The sequence below is a fragment of the Prunus mume genome, linkage group LG6 (assembly GCF_029339155.1).
Source record: "Prunus mume cultivar Tortuosa linkage group LG6, ASM2933915v1, whole genome shotgun sequence".
NCBI lineage: Eukaryota > Viridiplantae > Streptophyta > Magnoliopsida > Rosales > Rosaceae > Prunus > Prunus mume.
The window spans coordinates 3,809,711-3,828,187 of record NC_142703.1 but is presented as its reverse complement, the minus strand read 5'-3'; the positions used below and the strand labels follow the sequence as shown (position 1 = coordinate 3,828,187).

Below are 18,477 nucleotides of genomic sequence, written 5' to 3'. Positions count from 1 at the left end.
GATGTGGAGGTTTTGAAGGAGGTGGTGGTGGTGGTGGAGGTGGAGGTGGAGGTGGAGTTGGTGGTGGTGGTGTGGTGGTGGTGGTGGTGGTGGTGGAGTTGGTGGAGGTGGAGGAGGTGGTGGTGGTGGTGGAGGTGAAGGTGGAGGTGGTGGTGGTTGTGGTGGTGGTGGAGTTGGTGGTGGTGGAGGAGGTGGTAGTGGTGGTGGTGGCGGTGGCGATGGCGGTGGTTGTGGAGGTAGTGAATGTGGTGGTGTAAGTGGTGGAGTTGGATGTGGAAGTGGAGGTGGTGTTATTTTTAAAATGAATGATGATATTTTGGGAAGCTTTTAAAATAATCGATATTTTATTTTTACTAAAACTGCTTAACTTTAAAGTGAAGCAGGTTTTTGACGAAAAAGTAATCCCAAACGGGCCTTAATCAACTAGTTTAACTCGCATATTTATAAATTAGTTTTCTACCTTCCTAAAACAAAATAACTATTTTATCCTTATTTTTAATTTAGGTAATAGAAAAAAATTTCAACACATGTTACAAATGGTTAAAAAATAAGTACATATCGGTCATTAAAATAAAATATATGTGACTTCTTCTCTCGCTCACACTTGAGTGGTCATTCTGTACGATCCAAATGGCGATCTCAACGAGATTGGGAAGGCGACTATCCCTCCAGCAGAGGCAGCAGCGGTTTGGGTTCGGAGCCTTTCTCTTCAGATTTTCGTCAAAGAGAGTATTTCGTGCGATTCTCATAAGTCTCGCCTTCATCGCTTTTGTCCCTCCCATTTTCTTCTTCTTCAAGCTCAAACGCTTTCACCAGGTAAGCTCTTTTTCTTTTTACACTCTATACGTTTTCTTTGTACTAATATGAAAAGACACATAGGCTAATTTTGACATTTTCATTCATAGATGTTTGTGTTTATGCTCAAGCGCATAAGTATACTGTATGTATCTATGAGTTTATTGTTTTCTTAAAGCTGAGAATGTTGGATTTGATAGGGGCTGAATGGCTGAAAACAATTTATGTGGTCGGTCGCAATTTGTTGAAATAATGGCTTTGGCTTAATTGATTTGGGCAAAGTGGCAGTATGTTTCATTTGGGTTACTCAACGTTTTAGAAAAGACAAGGAGTTCTTAAATTTATATTTGTCTTTTGATTTAATAAATCTTCTCTTTTTTTGCATTTCTTGGATTAATTTTTGGGTGTTCGATTCTAGGTAAGTAGATTGTGACGGCAACAAACTGATTGATGCATTCTTTCATGGCTGGGCATATCAAGTTGTGTAATGTAGTAATGGTGCATGCTCATAAATGGAAACAAAATTCTCTTATATTCATTGAGAAAAATGCGTCATTTTACTTAGATAATGTGTAGAACTTATAATATTTTTCATTGTATACTCAAATATTTACTTTGTAAGTTTCAATTTTTCTACAGACGCAGTTAAAAAGTGTGGCTGGCTAAATGAGCCTCCTCTTGTGTGTGCGCATGGGGGTGACTCAAGTAAGGCCTTCCCTAACACGGTAGGCTCGCAATCTTAATTAATTAATTTAGTTGGTTGGGTAATTTAGTATTCAGTATTGTCCAACAAAAATTTAGTGACTAAAAGTTTTGGCCTGACTTGGGGCATAGCTTGGGTTCACCCTCCCCAAGTTAACCTGTAAAGGATCAACAACTGATTACATGTTTACCTCCTAGAACCGTTGAATAGGTGAGGCCCATGAATAAGCAGCAACCAAATTTTCTGTTGTTCTTTATAAAATTGAACTTTGAGTAAAATAGATCAAACTTTTTGTACTGCGAGAAATTTATTCTCTTAAAGTTCTGATTGTTGAGTTCCCTGCCCCTTCTCGCTATCTCTCTCTCACATGATGTTATTATTTGTTCACAACTAAACAGATGGCTGCATATCATTTTGCTCTTCATTCTCAAGTAGACTGCATTGAGATTGATGTTTCTCGTTCTTTGGATGGAGTTCTGCTTGCGCTCCATGACAGGTACGTTGGTTCACATAATGTTCATAATTTTACCCCTCATCTAGTGATTGTCATCTTACACTATTCGACTACCTTATTATTAACAATTACTTTCAAATAAATTTTCTTTTATGAACAACAAGAAATCTACGATGAACTTTCTGTTATCATTTTATTATGTAATAACACACTAGATGACTGTCCTAGAGTCCAAACCACACAGATTATTAATCCATGTGATTTCATAAACATAAGAAAAATTGAAATTGAGAAGTTTATGCACCTTAGTCATGAAGTTTCAAGGTTAAAATGCACACAGTTTTTGCACCTTAGTAATCAAATGCTCATCATTGATCATCCAGATGTTTGAAGTGTAGTTGTAACTAAGCAAACCAAAGAAATGAAGCTTGTGTTTGAATGTTCACAGCCAACTCAAATTCTGAGGACTTAGGTATTATTGGATCTCTGACATGACATCAAAATACTATGTCAACTAAAAGTTTGATCATATTATTTTAGGTTCTGTTGGAGTATCATTTGTTAGAATTGTATTTGTAGATTTGATTCTCAAATTACACAGGCAGGGATTTGCAGCGGTTAACTGGAAACAATGCTTCTAAGGTTGGGTACTTAAGTGTGAAAGAGGTGAATTTTCTTTGCTATCTGGCTTTCTTGTAAAATATGATATACAATCTTTCTATCCTGCTTTCTTTAGAACATTATATTGTCTGTATTTTTAAATTGTATTGTTAGGTATTTGTGATAATGTTGATTGAGAATATATATTTAGTTTGTGGTTGTAGATAAAAGATCTTGGTTCTGTGCATCAATCTGCAAGGAAGTTCCCAGATGAAAATGTTCCTACAATTGAAGAGGCTTTGGAGGTTTCTTTCATGAACTCCTTTTATGCTTTCTCAATGATAGTTTTGAATCTTTGCAAATGATCCTTTTGGTGTGCCCTAGCAGCTGCCTCCGTCCCCAATTGCTCTTTGACTATGATTCTGAATATTGTTGCAGGTAATTTCAAGTTCAGTCCGGCGGGTGATTCTAGATATAAAGGTCGGGCCTCCATCATATGAAAAAGGGCTTGCAAGCGATGTTCTTTCTGTTGTAAGTTTTCTTTTTTGCTTCATTTTCCCACCCTTGTTTATTCTATATCTTTAAATCATTAAAATCACAATTTACTTAAAAAGGTACAAAACATAGTCAACATCTACATGTTCACAGAAGTCATAGGAAATTTTATCTTTATTATTTATTATTGCTACCTTATTGTTATTGTTATTCACACAGATGTAATTTCAATTGACTTGGCTTTTCAAGTGGCCTCAAGCTTCTCAATGAAACTTTTTCCAGGTTAAGAGGATGCAGTGTAAGAATTGCCTAGTATGGGCTAAAAGCGACAATTTAGCAAGGGATGTAATCAAACTATCATCAGATGTCACGGTAACTAGCAACATACAATTTCCTTTTTTCTGGTCTCTTGCATGATTTCTCATAGACGTGTTTGAATTTAAGGTATGATTTGGTTTGTGTTCATTGCTGAATTTGATTAGTTGAGGGACTTTTATCTCGAGAGGGTGGTTTCCGTACATGCATAATTTTGATCAAGCTGTAGGTTCCTTTTACCTGCAAGCATCGTATCTCTTGAGTAGCAGGAGTCTACATGTAAAATTAGTTTTCTTTTAAAAATGTTTATTTTCCTTAAAAGATATAGAATTCTTTAATTGTTCTTTTATTTTTCTTTTTAAAGCGCCTGAAGGTTTATTTCTCTTTTCTTTTTATTTTTGTGCTTTACTTCTTAACTTGTGAGCCATTCATTTAAAGTTCGCCATTTGGTCCATGTGGCCTTGTGAGTGTAGAGTCGTAGACATACCCGTGATTGGAGAACCTTCAACAAACAAAGTAAATATGTTTGTGTGTGTGTGTGTGTGTGTATAGGTTTATTTTTTAGTTGAATAATCCAAACTGAAGTAACCATGATAGGAAATATCACTACGTGTGGTTCACTGCAAAAATACATATAATGTTTACTTTGTGAACCAGATATATTTACATATCTAGCAATTGTGAAGAAGACCCTCTTCATATCAAAATAGTAAAATAATAGCAAGAGTTTGAGATTGCTCGTCATTACCCTTCACTAGTCACGACTTCTGTTGACAAATGTAAACACTTGTGGCAAGATTTTGAGAAGATGAAGCTGACAGGAGGAAGTGATTATTAATATTATTTTTCTTTTTTCTGAAGTTTTCTTCTCCCTTCTGGGTCGTTATGTTTGATTGGGTCTCTAAACTTCTGGACCTAGCAATTTCTCTGGAACCATCTGCATAAGCCCTTTTCTTACTAACCAGTCAGTTCTATTTTTGTTTTTTAAGGAATACAATGACCTTTGTCTCATATAATAGATTGAATTTAATGACTGTCTATTGGGTCTCTGAACTTCTGGACCTATCATTACCATGAACCATTTGCATAAGCCCCCTTTTTTTAACAAACCAGGTCAGTTCAATTTTTATTTTTTAAGCAGTATGCTGACCTTTTTCTTGTGTAAATTGATTTAGATCTTCAAAGACAAACCTGATGTACAGCACTATCGTCGGCCCAAAACCGCTTGGTCCAGTGCAAATACTTTAGTCTTTAAACACATTACTAGTTTTGAGTTCGCAGGATCTTTTGTTTCAGTTTGTTGTTGCATGTCCCTGCACCTGCAGGGCTGAATCAATGAAATTGTTTGCAGTCTCGCACTATGATATAAACTGTCAGTGAACAAAATTTGAGTTAGCGTTTGCCTTATGATGATCCAGGTCGGGTACATTGTTATGATTGATCCGTCTACCAGGGCCAGAACCAACTTACTGAGGATGAAAGGTGCTGGCGTCGTTGGTGTATACCACCCATTGATTGATGAGACACTTGTGAGAATTCTACATGGGTATGACTTTGACTTGAGGAATAAGCATTGTGGTACCTAGAGTGTACGCATGTTATGAGATTTCATGCTTTATTATGTCTGGGTTTTAACAGGAGAAAGAAGAAAGTATATGCGTGGACTGTTGATGATATGGATTCCATGCAAGAAATGTTGTATGAGCGTGTTGATGCCATTGTTACGAGCAACCCCACTATGCTTCAAGGTCTAATGCAAGATATCAGAACACAGTGTCTGGAGCACGGTTTCTCATTATCAGAATGATATCCATTTATTTCCAAGTAGATTTGTACTTTTCTGGAACTCGGTATTCCACATTTTTGAAAATCTGAAGATATCAGGTCACTAACAAAAAATAAGGAAAGAAATCTGAAGATATCAATGTACACAGCGATTGTTAAGTAGTTGGTTCCTGCTCTCAAAGGTCCTGAGATAGATTTGATGCTGAAAAAGAAGCATATGATAGAATGAGTACTTTACGATCGTTTTGGTAAAAGATTAGTATGGCCGATAAGGATAAGGCATTGATTTAAATTGTGGTTGCCCATTTTGACGGAAACTAGGATTTTGTTACTTTTGACTTTGATTTATGATCCTTTAATTGACTATTGCACTAGATTGAAGTGAACACCCACAATGCTCTGCCGACACCACACCCTCAACAACACGTCTCATCATAGAGAAAATTTGAATATCCGGGAATAACATTGTTTTGTTATCCTTAACTAATCACGTTTCGCTACGAGTGATAAGGATTCTATATGATGGAATGTGCTTAGATAGAATAGTAAAATAATGTTATTCCTATGACATGCAAGTTATTCTCCTCACGATGGGATGCTGTTGTCCACCCCACAAATAACACCACACAAACCTCGTCAAACCCGTGTACCTTACATTCGAGCTATATCTGTTGCAATTTATATATTGTTAGAAATACCTTGCTGTTAATATAAAAAAAAAAAAGTAAATTTAGGTTTTAGTAAAAAAATAAAATTTACTTTTGAGAGCCAAAGTTTTTTAAAAAAAGAAAACCTCTCAACTTTCAAATCAAAGACATAAAAAGATTCAAATCTAAAAATAAAAAAGTTATAAAATTTTCTCTCCTTGATGTTTTTTCAAAGCCTCCCCAAATAAAATCAAACAAATGAGTAAACTAGTATAAGTTTAAAATTGCCATTGAAATGACATTATATAAATAAACTATACAATGTCTGTGTTTAAATAATGAATTATAGAATCCTACATCCAACCTCCACGTTGCTTTGCGGGACAGAGCATTCCAAGGAGGCACTTGTCGTCATCAGCTGAGGGAAAATATCCTCTGCATTTCGTACACTTACACTCACAAAAACACCGATTTGTCAAGAGTCCACGCAGACAGACTTCGTGACGTTGCTCAACGCCATACGCCGCAGAGGGGTAAGCACCTTAAGCGTGTACCGCACCGGATAGAAACTTATTACTTCCCCTGCGAGATCTCCTCTCAACACAAACTTTACTTTTTCTTTCTATTATTTGGTCCGTCTGTGTCTGAGAGAGGAGCGTACGTCTATCTGAATTCCCAACACGACGAAAACCCAACCACAAAAAATCTCTCTGGTTTCAGAAATTCAGATCCAAATTTTCAATTTTAATTAAATAATCAAAACGTGGGAAAGCAAAAGAGGACAGTCAGACTCAAGACATCGCCATTCATTTCTTTTTGTTTTTCCATTTCTCTGCATTCCAAGTTCATATCCAAGGCTTTCCTTTCTTGACAAAAGCCCTAAATCAATTCCCAGCATTCTACTTTCACGGAAAGAGGAGAATAAGAATCAGTCGAAATTTCTCCGATGGCTTATAACGGGTTGTCCATTTGGTTCAAAAAGAAGGTCGTCGATCCTCTCCTCGAAATCCTCCGCAGGTACTCTCTTTCAGATTCAGTTTTTGCTATCTTTTTTTGGCTCAAGTATTTCTTTTATTTCTCTAAATAATTATTGCCTACCAATCTTCCAATGGATATTGTGCATTTTGATTCATATGCCATTGATTTGATTGGAAAAACCTATTACATTTTCTTCTTTGTCATTATTTGTTAATCTTATTACAGAACACTAAAATTTTATTTCATTATGATATGAAGGGGTGCAGAACCTAAGCTGTTGGCGTTCTCTGCAGCTCTTGGCATTACCTTGGGAGTATTCCCAATATGTGGTATGTTGTATCTTCAGCGATCTATGGCTCTTGCTTCTGAATTTAGTTTCAATAGAGTCTAGTCATTGTTCAGAGTATTTTCATAGTTTTATCATGCAGCACAAAGAACAGAAAGGAATTACAATCTGAGATTTAAACATGCGGAAGGTTCATTTAGGAAAATGTAGGCTGGATATAATGCGGAGGATGTTGTTATTATTCCCCCTTCGTAGTTATAATGGATTTGTTAGTTGTGGAGATTTATCAGTAGTTGAGTTTATGTTGGATTCTCAAAATGTTAATAAATACACGACCTCATATTAGCTAATGTTTCATTAACAGGGACTACTGTGATTCTGTGTGGGATGGCTATTGCATTGCTGGGGTCGCATTGCCATGCTCCAACTGTGATGCTGACTAATGTCCTTGCTACACCAATAGAACTGAGGTACTTTTGCGTTTATCTAAGGGTCCTGTGGTATGAATACATTGATGTTCTGCCAGTACATGCGCCTATTGATCTCGTACTTGGTACATTGTTTCTTCTGTAGTCTGTTGATATAGGCCATAGAGAATAGAGACAACATGTTATAGTGCATAAAAGAACTTCTCTTACAGCTTTCAGTTTCTCTTGTATCATTCATTTTACATTTAATGCTACATATATGATTGTATTTCTGATTGCTTTTTTGTTTGCTGTCAAGTTTAATTGTACCTTTCTTGCGCTTTGGTGAAATTATTTCTGGTGGAGCTCATTTTCCTTTAACTTCTGATGCTTTCAAGAAAGTTTTAACCGGCCAAGCTTCACGTGAGGTCTTATTAAGTATTGCGCATGCGGTAGGTTGCCAACTTAACATCTTGTAATCATAACTCTCTCTCTCTGTCTTGCTATTTATGTTTATGAGTCATGTCTTAACTTGTATCAATTTTTGCAGTTGTTGGGATGGCTCGTTGCTGCTCCTTTAATTTTTGCCGCACTGTACATACTCTTTCTACCGTGTTTTAAGGTGTTGGTTCCCAAGTTCAGCACTGCTCCTTTAAGCCCAAAGAAAGCACTTTCACCCACAGAAGTCAGGCTTAAGGTAAGAGATGCCTGATTAATATTGTAATAACCGCACAGTTACTTGTTGTGCCATAAACAGGGTACTTTGTTTCACATGTTTCTGACATTAATAATAACACCTGTACACAGAATTTCACTGACACTTTTCTCACTGTGCCCTTTGTGTGAATAAGTATGATGCATATTTTAACCAAGGTAGCTTCTGGACAGAAGAAGTCCATGAAAGTCTGATGATGATCGATTAATATATATTATATATATGACAGGAAAACTGATGCATGTCATGTCTCTCTATTGAACTGCATCATCGGATGTATTGCTGTGCAAGACACCTCATTCATCGAATGGGTTATTGAAATATGTGTATTTTCGGTTGGGACACAAGCTGCATTTTCAATTTGTTTCAGGATTGAGCGATATTGCAATATAAATAAATCGTCTGTTTTTTTCAAATAAAAGTTTAGATGATCAAGGAACTGTTACTTCCAAAGGATTAGGATACTGCCTGTTTTCTACTCGCATCTCCCCCCCTTGGTGTTTTTTTGGGTGCCTTTGACTAGTTATTTGTTGGGATCATTTAAGTAAATACCAGAATTTTTGGCTATCTTACAGTGTTGCTTGCAAGGAGGAGGCTGAGATGACAAAGGATTAGTTGGAAGAGCATCTTTTTTGTGTTGGGAAGAAAACAGCTTAGATTTTGTAGAATAGGCTTGCTCTTAGGAGATGAACATATCGTAATTCTTACGAATGAACTTAAAAGCCAGCCATTTTGTCGACTCGCTCACGATGTTCTGTGGTAAAGCTTGTAGCACTGCTTGGACGATGGTTGCCAGTTGTTCAGGATCCGTATGGTTTGGTCGTGCACAAACTTTTAAACAATGGCTTATCAACAGGAGAAAGAACTGTAGGACAAACGACAATTTAGAGAAAAGGAGGGTCGGGTGTTTTTGAAAAATAACTTCAATTTTTTCATATAACATTTTGTAAAAATTTTGTTCAGAATCTTTTGAAAACAAAGTTTTACTCTTATATCATTTTTCTATCACGCCTCAAAATCAGGATACATGACAGCAACATGTACCTTGAGGATCTCGGAAATATAACATTCAAATTTCTGGAGTTAATACTCCCAAGATTCTGAAAATACGTTAAGCCCTTTATTTAATTAAAACGGGTTGGATTTAATAGCAGCAGTAAATAAAAATATTAAACAAAAATTTATTAAAGAGAAACCAACCCCGGAGGCTGCGAGCAGTGCCAGAAATGTCAAAAGTTATTTTACAAATAAAAATTGAAAATACATGCCAACCCATTCGTTATTTATAAACAGAGGAGGTAGATGAACAAGCACCACTCGACTCCGAGGAGAGGAAATCACGACATGTCGAAGATAGACGAGGAACAGGAACAAGTTGTTGACAGGTCCGAAAACAACAATAAGATAATGCTCAAGGATTTTGATCTACAAGGAAAAGGAGTGAGCATCACATACGTTCATCTGCCCAATAGAGGAGTTCCCAGCCAAGTTTGAAAATAGAATAGCAAAAAATAATACAATATTGTTTAAGAAAAACAATGAAAGGAGTGCACAACACAAAACTATTTTTCATATAAATATAGGATTAAAAAACAGTTGGCATGCTCACACAACTTTTGCAAAGGTTTTTTGGTACCCACAATATGCTTGTTTGACGACTGATCCCTATAGGCCAACTACCCCCACCAAAAATGAAAATATAACCAACTTACCTGGTAGCGAGAGTGTCTATTTACTGGCTACACTACTTCAACTAGACCTCGCGTGTAGGGTATTGGAAAAGTCGGTCTCTGTAGCCCCTTCGAAGGGTTAGGGGATCGAAACCCATGGAAGTCGCTATGCCCCATTCACCCTCAAGTCATCGAGGATAATGCCCGCATGCGTATACCCTTCAAAACTTTGGAAAAATCCAAACCCTAGTATCCATAAAATTATGCACATATGGCATCCAAAAACAATGCAACTTTTGCATACAATAATATTTACTATGTCATACATACACTAAAAATACAAGTCCGGGAGTGAGTCCCCTTACCTGGAATCCAAAGCTCAAACTTGACTTGCTCTCTGCGCCTTCGAGCTCAACCTGCCTTTCCTGGGAAACTGAGTCCTAGTCCAACATTTAAAAATGTTACTAAAAATTTCCTTATTTGGACTTAAGTCTTTATACTTGTGTTTATTTCACTTTGGTCCTTATATTTATTTTAATTGCACTTTGGTCCTTTAATTTTGTCCCAATTTTATTAGGTCCTCATATTGCCCAATAATTTCATAGGTCCTTGAAGTCTCAAGTAATTGTAATACAATCCAAAATGTCCAAATAGTCTAATATTGTTCATACATCTGGACCAAAGGAAATAGGTATAATTCGGTTCGGTAATAATAGTCCAAGGAAAATGGAACATAGCTCCATAAGAATGTTTCAATCAGAATTCAAACAGGCAGAGTAATGGCATAAGGGTCCAATTTTAGGAATAACTTAGAAAATTATACAATTTAAGAAAATAGAACTAATTGAATTTAACAATTTTAAATTGGGCAGAATACACTTTAGAAAGGAAATATGGAATTTGAAATGACTAAAAGACAAGGTAAGGAAGAGAAATTACCTCGGTAAAATACTATGAGTGAAGATGACATGAAACAATGAATAGTAGACACGACGAGAGATTTCGGGTTTGAATAGTGGTTTCAGATGAATAGTGCTCAATGAATACTAATGGTTGAATGGTGACTAAATAGTAACTTCAAAGAATATCAGAACAATGACATTAATGGTGGAGGAGGAGAGGAAGAGAGGGAGGAAGGTTTTGGAGAGTTTTTGGTGTGAAAAAAATGGAAGCAAAGAGGTATTTATAGAATACCCAAATAGTTCATATTAATTTAAATATTTAATTCGAAGGTCTAGATTGAAAGTTGAGTTTCGGAAAACACATGGGAAGGAGCATGGTAGTTCACAGATGGATGGTCCAGATGCATTCCCAACTACCTATCCAATGGCCCATATCAAATTAGAATGCTTTGATTTGATCCTATGATTCTGATCTAATCCTAGAATAGATCAACGGTCTAGATTAAACAAGTTCACGAAATAGTATCATAAAACCTATTTGTATCTCAAATTGGATCGTGCAATTAATATTGTGAGCGTAATAATATTTTGGAATTTTTCAAGGGCTCGCATTTATGACATTTTATCTAAGGTTAATGTGAACTTATCATTGCTTGATGTGATTAGGAACATGTGAGCGATTACAAAGTTCTTTAAGGAGCTAAATACTTACAAAGTTCTTTAAGGAGCTAAATACTTACAAGCGTGAGTATAAACCTTATGGAAAGGTGATGGTTTTAGAAGCAGTAAGCGCAGTGCTACAAAGGAAGCTTCCACCCAAGCACAAGGATCCAGGGAATTTTACTATTAATATTACTATTGGTGATACAAAAGTGGGAAATGCCATGCTTGATTTAGGAGCTAGTGTTAATTTAATGCCTTATTCTATTTTTCTTTAGTCATGTTTGGGTGATTTAAAACCAACTACGATGTCTCTACAATTTGCATATCGTTCAATTAAATATCCAATAAGCATTGTAGAAGACATATTAATCCAAGTTGATAAATTATTAATTCCTACTGATTTTGTGATTTTAGATATGGAGAATGCATCTTTACATGACTGAGACTTGCCTATTCTGGGATGCCCATTCATGGCTACAACCAATACACTAATTGATGTGAAGGATGGCAAGCTCACCATGACAGTCCTAGACGAAATTGTAGAATATAAAGTGTTTGATTCATGTCCTACCTTCAAGTTCTTTTGAATGTTTTACAGTTGATGCTTTAGATGGGAAGATGCAAGTGAGTGACTTGAATGAGCTCCAGAATGAAGCCTATGAGCATGTGAACATCTATAAGGAAAGAACCAAGCTTTATCATGATACAGTTATTCATGTCCACCTCAATTCTTCTATGGTGGACCAGAAAACCAAGGTCATTCTAGGCCGAAATGCTAAACGCGCATTTCTTAGGATTCATCTTTAGTTCGTGCGCTCGCATTCGCTTGAATGTGCATAGAAGATCTTCCACATAACTAGCCTTAGATGTTGATTTGACCCCGGAATCATCGATATATACCTCGACAGTATGGCCGATCAAGTCGTGAAAAATGAGATTGGCTTGTTGGTATGTTGCTCCAACATTTTTGAGCTCAAATGGCATGACAACCCATTCATAAGTCTCAACAGCAACTGGGCATCTAAAAGCCATTTTGTGAATGTCCTCCTCGGCGATAATTATTTGATTGTATCCGGCATGGCCATCCATGAAGGAAAGAAGCTCATGCTTCGAAGCTCCATCCACAAAAAACATCGGATGCTCATCATTTGGGGTAGCTAATTTCATATTACGATAATTCATACATACCCTTAAGTCACCAGTTTTCTTCATTACCGGAACAATATTGGCAAGCTATTCTATACATGTATAAAGCCAACTTAAAGGAGCCATTCAATTTCTTCCTTAACCTTTGCTTGGACTTCGGTAAAAAACCAGTCGTGCTGGTTGGTTGAAAGGTTTGAATCCTTTCTTAATTCTTAGTTCGTGCTTCACTAAACCCCTTCGTAATCCTGACATCTTATGGTAACGCCAAGCAAAATAGTCATTGTATTCATAAAGTAAACTTACAACTTGCTCGCTCAACTTAGAACTCAAAGTGTGCTAGCAAAAAGAGGTTGTGGGTAGGCTTGAGTTCCTACGTTGATCTCAATTAATGGATCTTTAACCTCGAGACGACTATCCTCCATCTCAACTGGGGCTAGATCGAGGTCTTCAATGTTCAAAACTTCACCATCTCCAGCTTCTTGTAAAAACTCGATTAGATTCATGGCCGAGTTCGGTTGTAGTGATTCTTCGGCCCAATGCTCAAGCAGTCGCTCCATCATGTAGAGGATCGTGGCTGCTCCTTTTTCCCTTGTTGAGGTGTCACTCTATAAAAACTTGTTAAGTTTATCAACACCTCGCGCACCGAGTCCTGACAAACATTTTCGGTGCCTAATTCAAGAACATTCTAGACTGAGATTCTTGTAGGTCGGCTACTTGCATCGTGTCTGGTCAAAGTGATCTAGCCAACATCATCATCATATATCTCAACCTGTCATAAAAGAACATCGAATGGATTGTGGTCGGCAGGGTGAATTGACACCTTCTTGCCGTCCCAAAAGAACAATAGTTGAATAGGCGAGGAAGGTATGCAATTCGCTTGATGGATCTAATCTTGGCCTAGTAGCATGTTGTAGTTGACATGCGAGTCTACAACATAGAAGGCCGATATTTGTGTCTGATTGGCCACAGTTATCTTTAATGGCAACACTCATTTGGTATTGGATTTGTCTCTGATGAAGCTTCTCATAGTGACCCCACTTGGGATGAGGTCTTTCTCCATTTTGCTCAATTTCTTCATCATCGAACATGGGAGAATATTGACCATGGCTTCGCAGTCAACAAAAACTTTGTACAATGGCATCTCATCGACCTGGGCCAGGATATGCAATGGCTCGAGATGATTATGTATGTTCAGCCCATCCATAGGGATTATCTCCTTTAAAGCCAGTGCAAGGAGATCCTCCGGTGATCTTGGTATGGAACATGGCCTTCTTTCATATACATCGACATTAAGAGAGCTGACTTGACCTTCGGGAGCTAGGAATTCATAAGGCAAAATCATCACCATGTTGATGTCCACTTTGTCTAAAACTAAGGAGTTGTCAACTTCGGCCTCGTCTCACTTTACAAGAAAAGAATACAGCTCGTCAAGTTTGGCTACTTGGAGATCCTTGGTCGGGTCTCTTTCGACTGAATCTATTTCTTCTATCGCAAGTTGATATTTCATCTCCTCGAGCAAGGATCTTCGACCTTATTGGCTTCTACAATCGAACCATGATGGCCGAACTCTCCTTTGGTGTTGATTTATCTTCCCTTATTGATTCGTCAGCCGAGTTTGACCTTTCATCTATTGTCTTCCTGGTTTATTTAGCTTCTCGCTCTAAAAACTTTAAAGCTTCGAACCAAGAATCTCTAGCTTCTAAATACTCATCTATCCTTTTGACCCAAATCTTTTCTTCAAAGGTTAAACTCAGAAAGGTGTCGGCCGAGGCCATTGAAAAATACTATCGTAGGAAAGCCAAATCCCTTGTAGTGATTGGGGCCTTGGCTTGCACCCTTTTTTCATATCAGGTTGATAAGACGAAAAACCTTTGGCCTTGACCTCGCAGTTTGCCTGATAGATGGCCTAACTTGCTGGGTTTATGCTCTTGATGATCAAAAGTCGTTCGGCCTGTGGATTTTTAAGGGCCAGCTCAATAATCTTTTGGCATTCTTGGATCATGCCGTAGAAATCAGTCGTCGAATATCTTTTGTGAATGATAAGACTCTATCTTTCGACCTTAGACATTAACCAAGAACAGAGGGAACCCAAAGAATGTTTTCTGTATATTTCTCAACAATACGTACAATGGCTCCCCAAATTGGTAATAAAACCACCTTCAAGGATACAACAGTAATTGTAACAGATTCCCCAACTAACACTTGACACGTGGCTAACTAACTATCCAAAACTGTTTTACAGTTTTGGCTCTAACTCCTAATTCCTATCATTACCCCTCCCTTTGAAGCTAAGTTTACAAGCATTGAAAACTTATTAGAACAAAAAACAGTTGCTACAGCAATTGCAACATGATTCATCTGGAATTGAAAGCAGCTTCAACCTGGGCAATGAATTCTGGAAATCTGGCCTGTAGGTCATGGTAGTACTCCCATGTGGCATCCTCTGGTGTGTGACCCTTCCAATGTACTAGGACATCCACCCCCGCAGCATTACCACGTTTGACTAACTTCCTTTCCAAAATAGCCAGTGGCTCATCTTGCACAATACCATCTTCAGTAATCCGAGGTAATGTTAACGAAGGAGTCACGTGAGTTCCCAAATGCTTCTTCAAACAAGAAACATGAAATACAGGGTGGATCTTACAACCAGTAGGCAATTGGAGTTTGTAAGCCACTGGTCCCAACTTCTCCAGTATCTCATAAGGGCCATAAAATTTGGGCAAAAGTTTGTGGTATGAGTGAGCAGCCAAGGACTGTAACCGGTAAGGTACCAAACGCAAATACACCATATCCCTAACCTGAAATTCCCTTTCAGAGCGATGTTTATTAGCTTGAGTCTTCATTCGAGTCTGTGCCATAAGGAGATTAGATTTCAGCAAGGTCAACACTCTGTCTCTGGCAGCCATGCTTCGCCAACATTGGCAAATCTGTAGTGCTTGGCTCATGGTGTAACAGGTGGGGGCTGACCATAAACAACTTCAAATGGGGTTAACTTGGTTGATGTATGATAGGCTGTATTATAGCTAAATTCTGCCCAAGATAACCAAAGCAACCATTTTTTGGGCTGAGCAGCAGCAAAACACCTCAAATAGGTCTCCAAACACCGATTAACCACTTCGGTTTGGCCATCAGTCTGGGGATGATAACCAGAGCTCATCCGTAAAGCTACATCATGCAATTTGAAGAATTCTTTCCAGAAATCACTAACAAATACTGGATCCCTGTCGCAAACAATGGAGCTAGGCATACCATGTAACTTAAACACATGGTCCACAAAGAGCTGAGCAATGGTAGCAGTTGAATAAGGATGGGATAAAGCAATGAAATGGGCATACTTGCTCAGACAATCAACTACTACAAAAATGACAGATTTCCCTTGGCAAGGGGGTAAGCCAACAATAACATCCATTGAGATATCAGTCCACACCTTATCCGGTATAGGCAAGGGTTGCAATAATCCAGCAGGAGTCACAGTTTCATACTTATGTTGTTGATAGATGTGGCATTCAGCTACCATTTTTTGCACATCATGTTTCATACCTGGCCAATAAAAACTCCGAGAAAGTCTTTGATAAGTCTTCAAGAACCCAGCATGACCAGCCGTTGGAACTGAGTGATGAGCAGCAAAAACTTTGGGCTTCCAAATCGAATCAGGACTGAGGACTATTCTGGAGTTATATTTAAGGAGACCATTGTCAATGTGAAACTTGAGTAATTGATTTGTTGTAGAAAGAGATGATGCATGAGGGGATTGTGTAAGACCAGCAACAGCTAGAACTTCATGTTTTTTACTAAGAATCCAAGGATCACCCTCATTGTACCGTCGTAAATCATCCATCCAACTGTGATAAGGATATGTAATTGCCAAATTCTCAATATACTGCCCAGAAACATCAGTTCCCATGGGCAAGTTGTCCATGGCAAAGACTTGAACTTGGTCAATAGAAGAGCTGTGACTGATAGGAAATCTAGACAAAGCATCAGCTATTTTATTATCACTCTATTGCCTATAGTGTATCTCATAATCATAGCCCAAAAGCTTGGTGACCCATTTTTGCTGAAAAGGAGTGTGAGCCTTATGATTGAGAAAATATTTAAGACTATGGTGATCTGTCTTAATGATAAAGTGTCTTCCTTGTAAGTAATGATGCCACTTCTTGATGGCATGAACAATTGCCATCATTTCCCTCTCGTAAGTGGAAAGGGCTTGGTTTCTAGGACCAAGAGTCTTCTGGTAAAAGCAATAGGCTCGCCTTCTGTAACACAGCTCCTATACCAGATCCAGAAGCATCACTCTCAATGATAAAAGGTTTTGTAAAATCTGGCAAGGCGAGCACCCTAGGAGATAACATGAGTTCCTTGAGCCTGTGAAAGGCAGCAGTAGCCTCGGGAGTCCACAAAAATCCATCCTTCTTAGTTAACTGAGTCAAAGGGAAACTTTCCCTACCATAGTGAGGAATAAATTTCCGATAATAACCTGTGAGACCCAAAAATCCTCTCAAACTTTTAACAGAAGTAGGTACAGGCCAGTCAGCCACTGCGTTTAATTTGGAAGGATCAGCTGAAACTCCTTGCCTAGAGACGATGTGACCCAAATATTCAATAGTAGAAACTCCAAAGGCACACTTGGACATCTTGACAAAAAGTTGATGATGCTTTAAAATTTCCAAAACAGTATGTAAATGCCTCAAATGATCTGACCATGAAGTACTGTAAACAAGAATATCATCAAAAAATACCAAGACAAACTTCCGTAAACAATTCCGAAAAATCTCATTCATCAAACCTTGAAATGTGGCAGGAGCATTTGTCAAACCGAAGGGCATAACAAGGAATTCATAATGTCCCTCGTGAGTCCGAAAAGCTGTTTTTTCAATATCTTCTGGATGAACTCTGATCTGATGATAGCCACTCCTCAAGTCCAATTTGGAAAAATACTTTGCCCCATGCAATTCATCCAACAGATCATCAATAAGTGGAATTGGATACTTATCTTTTATAGTGAACTCGTTTAACTGTCTGTAATCCATGCACATTCTCCATGTGCTATCCTTCTTCTTGACCAACAAAACAGGATAAGAAAAAGGGCTATGACTGTTTCGTATAAATCCAGAGTCCAGCAGCTCCTTGACACACTTTTCAATCTCTGACTTTTGAAGTGGTCCATAAGCATATGGTCTAATGCTTGGTGGTTTACAACCAGAAATTAGTGGGATCCGATGATCATGTTCTCTCACAAGAGGTAGTGTAGTTGGGGTGCCAAAGACAGCAGAAAAAGAATCCAATAAGGCTTGCAATTCATGCTGTTGTGGTGAGGATAAATCATCTGCGGGTTTGGCCATATTTTCACATTCTACAGCACAAAGAATCACACCATAACAACCTGAATGCAACAACTTGTCCATCTGTTGACAAGAAATAGGCTGTGGAGGCTGAGGCTTAGAACTGGACAAACAGATTTGCTCATTCCCATGCCAAAACTTCATAGTTAATCTCTCAAAGTCCCACAAGATTGGACCAAGAGTTCTCAACCACTGAACCCCAAGCACAATGTCACAGCCTCCCAATGGCAAAGCAAACATATCAGAGGTATATACATAAGTCCCGATGGCTAAAGGAACCGCAGCACAACAACCCTTACTCTGAACTTGTCCACCATCAGCTATCATGACATCACAAATATGAGACTGATCTAACTTCCAACCCAACTTCTTAACCATGCCAAGATCGATGAAATTATGAGAACTTCCAGAGTCTAACAATACCACAACCGGACAGTTTTTAATTACAGCAGTGAGTTTCATAGTCTTAATAGCAAGAGGAGCAGGAGTACCATACAAAGCACAAGCTGTGATACAACAAGCAGTTACCTCAGCCACTTGTTCAATCTGTTGTAATTCATGAACTATTTCCTCT

General features: G+C 38.0%; 3 protein-coding genes and 1 long non-coding RNA gene across 5 annotated transcripts; 2 read left to right on the top strand and 2 right to left on the bottom strand.

Moving 5' to 3' along the window:
- The first annotated feature begins 591 nt into the window (after positions 1-591).
- GDPD4 (PLC-like phosphodiesterases superfamily protein) lies at positions 592-5,439 on the top strand. Its single transcript, XM_089055333.1, has 10 exons — positions 592-816; positions 1,120-1,126; positions 1,441-1,520; positions 1,897-1,994; positions 2,558-2,618; positions 2,777-2,857; positions 2,991-3,083; positions 3,330-3,419; positions 4,781-4,908; positions 5,001-5,439. The coding sequence occupies exons 1-10, from the start codon at positions 631-633 to the stop codon at positions 5,167-5,169; spliced, it is 993 nt and encodes a 330-aa protein (XP_088911459.1). The 5' UTR covers positions 592-630; the 3' UTR covers positions 5,170-5,439.
- Positions 5,440-6,309: 870 nt separating this feature from the next.
- Positions 6,310-9,172, top strand: LOC103336550 (uncharacterized). 2 transcript variants are annotated; one of them, XM_008239604.2, is made up of 6 exons: positions 6,310-6,811; positions 7,031-7,101; positions 7,423-7,528; positions 7,785-7,917; positions 8,016-8,162; positions 8,756-9,172. In XM_008239604.2, the coding sequence occupies exons 1-6, from the start codon at positions 6,741-6,743 to the stop codon at positions 8,777-8,779; spliced, it is 552 nt and encodes a 183-aa protein (XP_008237826.1). In that variant the 5' UTR covers positions 6,310-6,740; the 3' UTR covers positions 8,780-9,172. The 2 variants fall into 2 exon arrangements, with proteins under 2 accessions (XP_008237826.1, XP_008237827.1); XM_008239605.3 differs by lacking the exon at positions 8,756-9,172 and adding an exon at positions 8,410-8,601 and having other exon boundaries at positions 6,320-6,811.
- Positions 9,173-9,337: 165 nt separating this feature from the next.
- On the bottom strand, positions 9,338-10,988 carry LOC148915864 (uncharacterized). Its single transcript, XR_016128198.1, has 2 exons — positions 10,790-10,988; positions 9,338-10,283 (listed from the first exon to the last, which is right to left on the bottom strand). It is a non-coding gene; the product is annotated as an uncharacterized LOC148915864 (long non-coding RNA).
- A 3,927-nt stretch (positions 10,989-14,915) lies between these two features.
- LOC148915863 (uncharacterized) lies at positions 14,916-15,467 on the bottom strand. The gene has a single exon (XM_089055009.1). It carries the CDS (start codon positions 15,465-15,467, stop codon positions 14,916-14,918), a length of 552 nt encoding a protein of 183 aa, XP_088911135.1.
- Positions 15,468-18,477: the final 3,010 nt, after the last annotated feature.

Bases quoted from the DNA above. Each gene is read 5' to 3' on its own strand.
- GDPD4 (XM_089055333.1), top strand. From the start codon at position 631: ATGGCGATCTCAACGAGATTGGGAAGGCGACTATCCCTCCAGCAGAGG. The intron at 2,619-2,776 runs GTGAATTTTCTT...TTGTGGTTGTAG, and splicing joins GGTACTTAAGTGTGAAAGAG to ATAAAAGATCTTGGTTCTGT. The intron at 2,858-2,990 runs GTTTCTTTCATG...ATATTGTTGCAG, and splicing joins CAATTGAAGAGGCTTTGGAG to GTAATTTCAAGTTCAGTCCG.
- LOC103336550 (XM_008239604.2), top strand. From the start codon at position 6,741: ATGGCTTATAACGGGTTGTCCATTTGGTTCAAAAAGAAGGTCGTCGAT. The intron at 7,529-7,784 runs GTACTTTTGCGT...TTTGCTGTCAAG, and splicing joins GCTACACCAATAGAACTGAG to TTTAATTGTACCTTTCTTGC. The intron at 7,918-8,015 runs GTAGGTTGCCAA...CAATTTTTGCAG, and splicing joins TATTAAGTATTGCGCATGCG to TTGTTGGGATGGCTCGTTGC.
- LOC148915863 (XM_089055009.1), bottom strand. From the start codon at position 15,467: ATGGCTGCCAGAGACAGAGTGTTGACCTTGCTGAAATCTAATCTCCTT.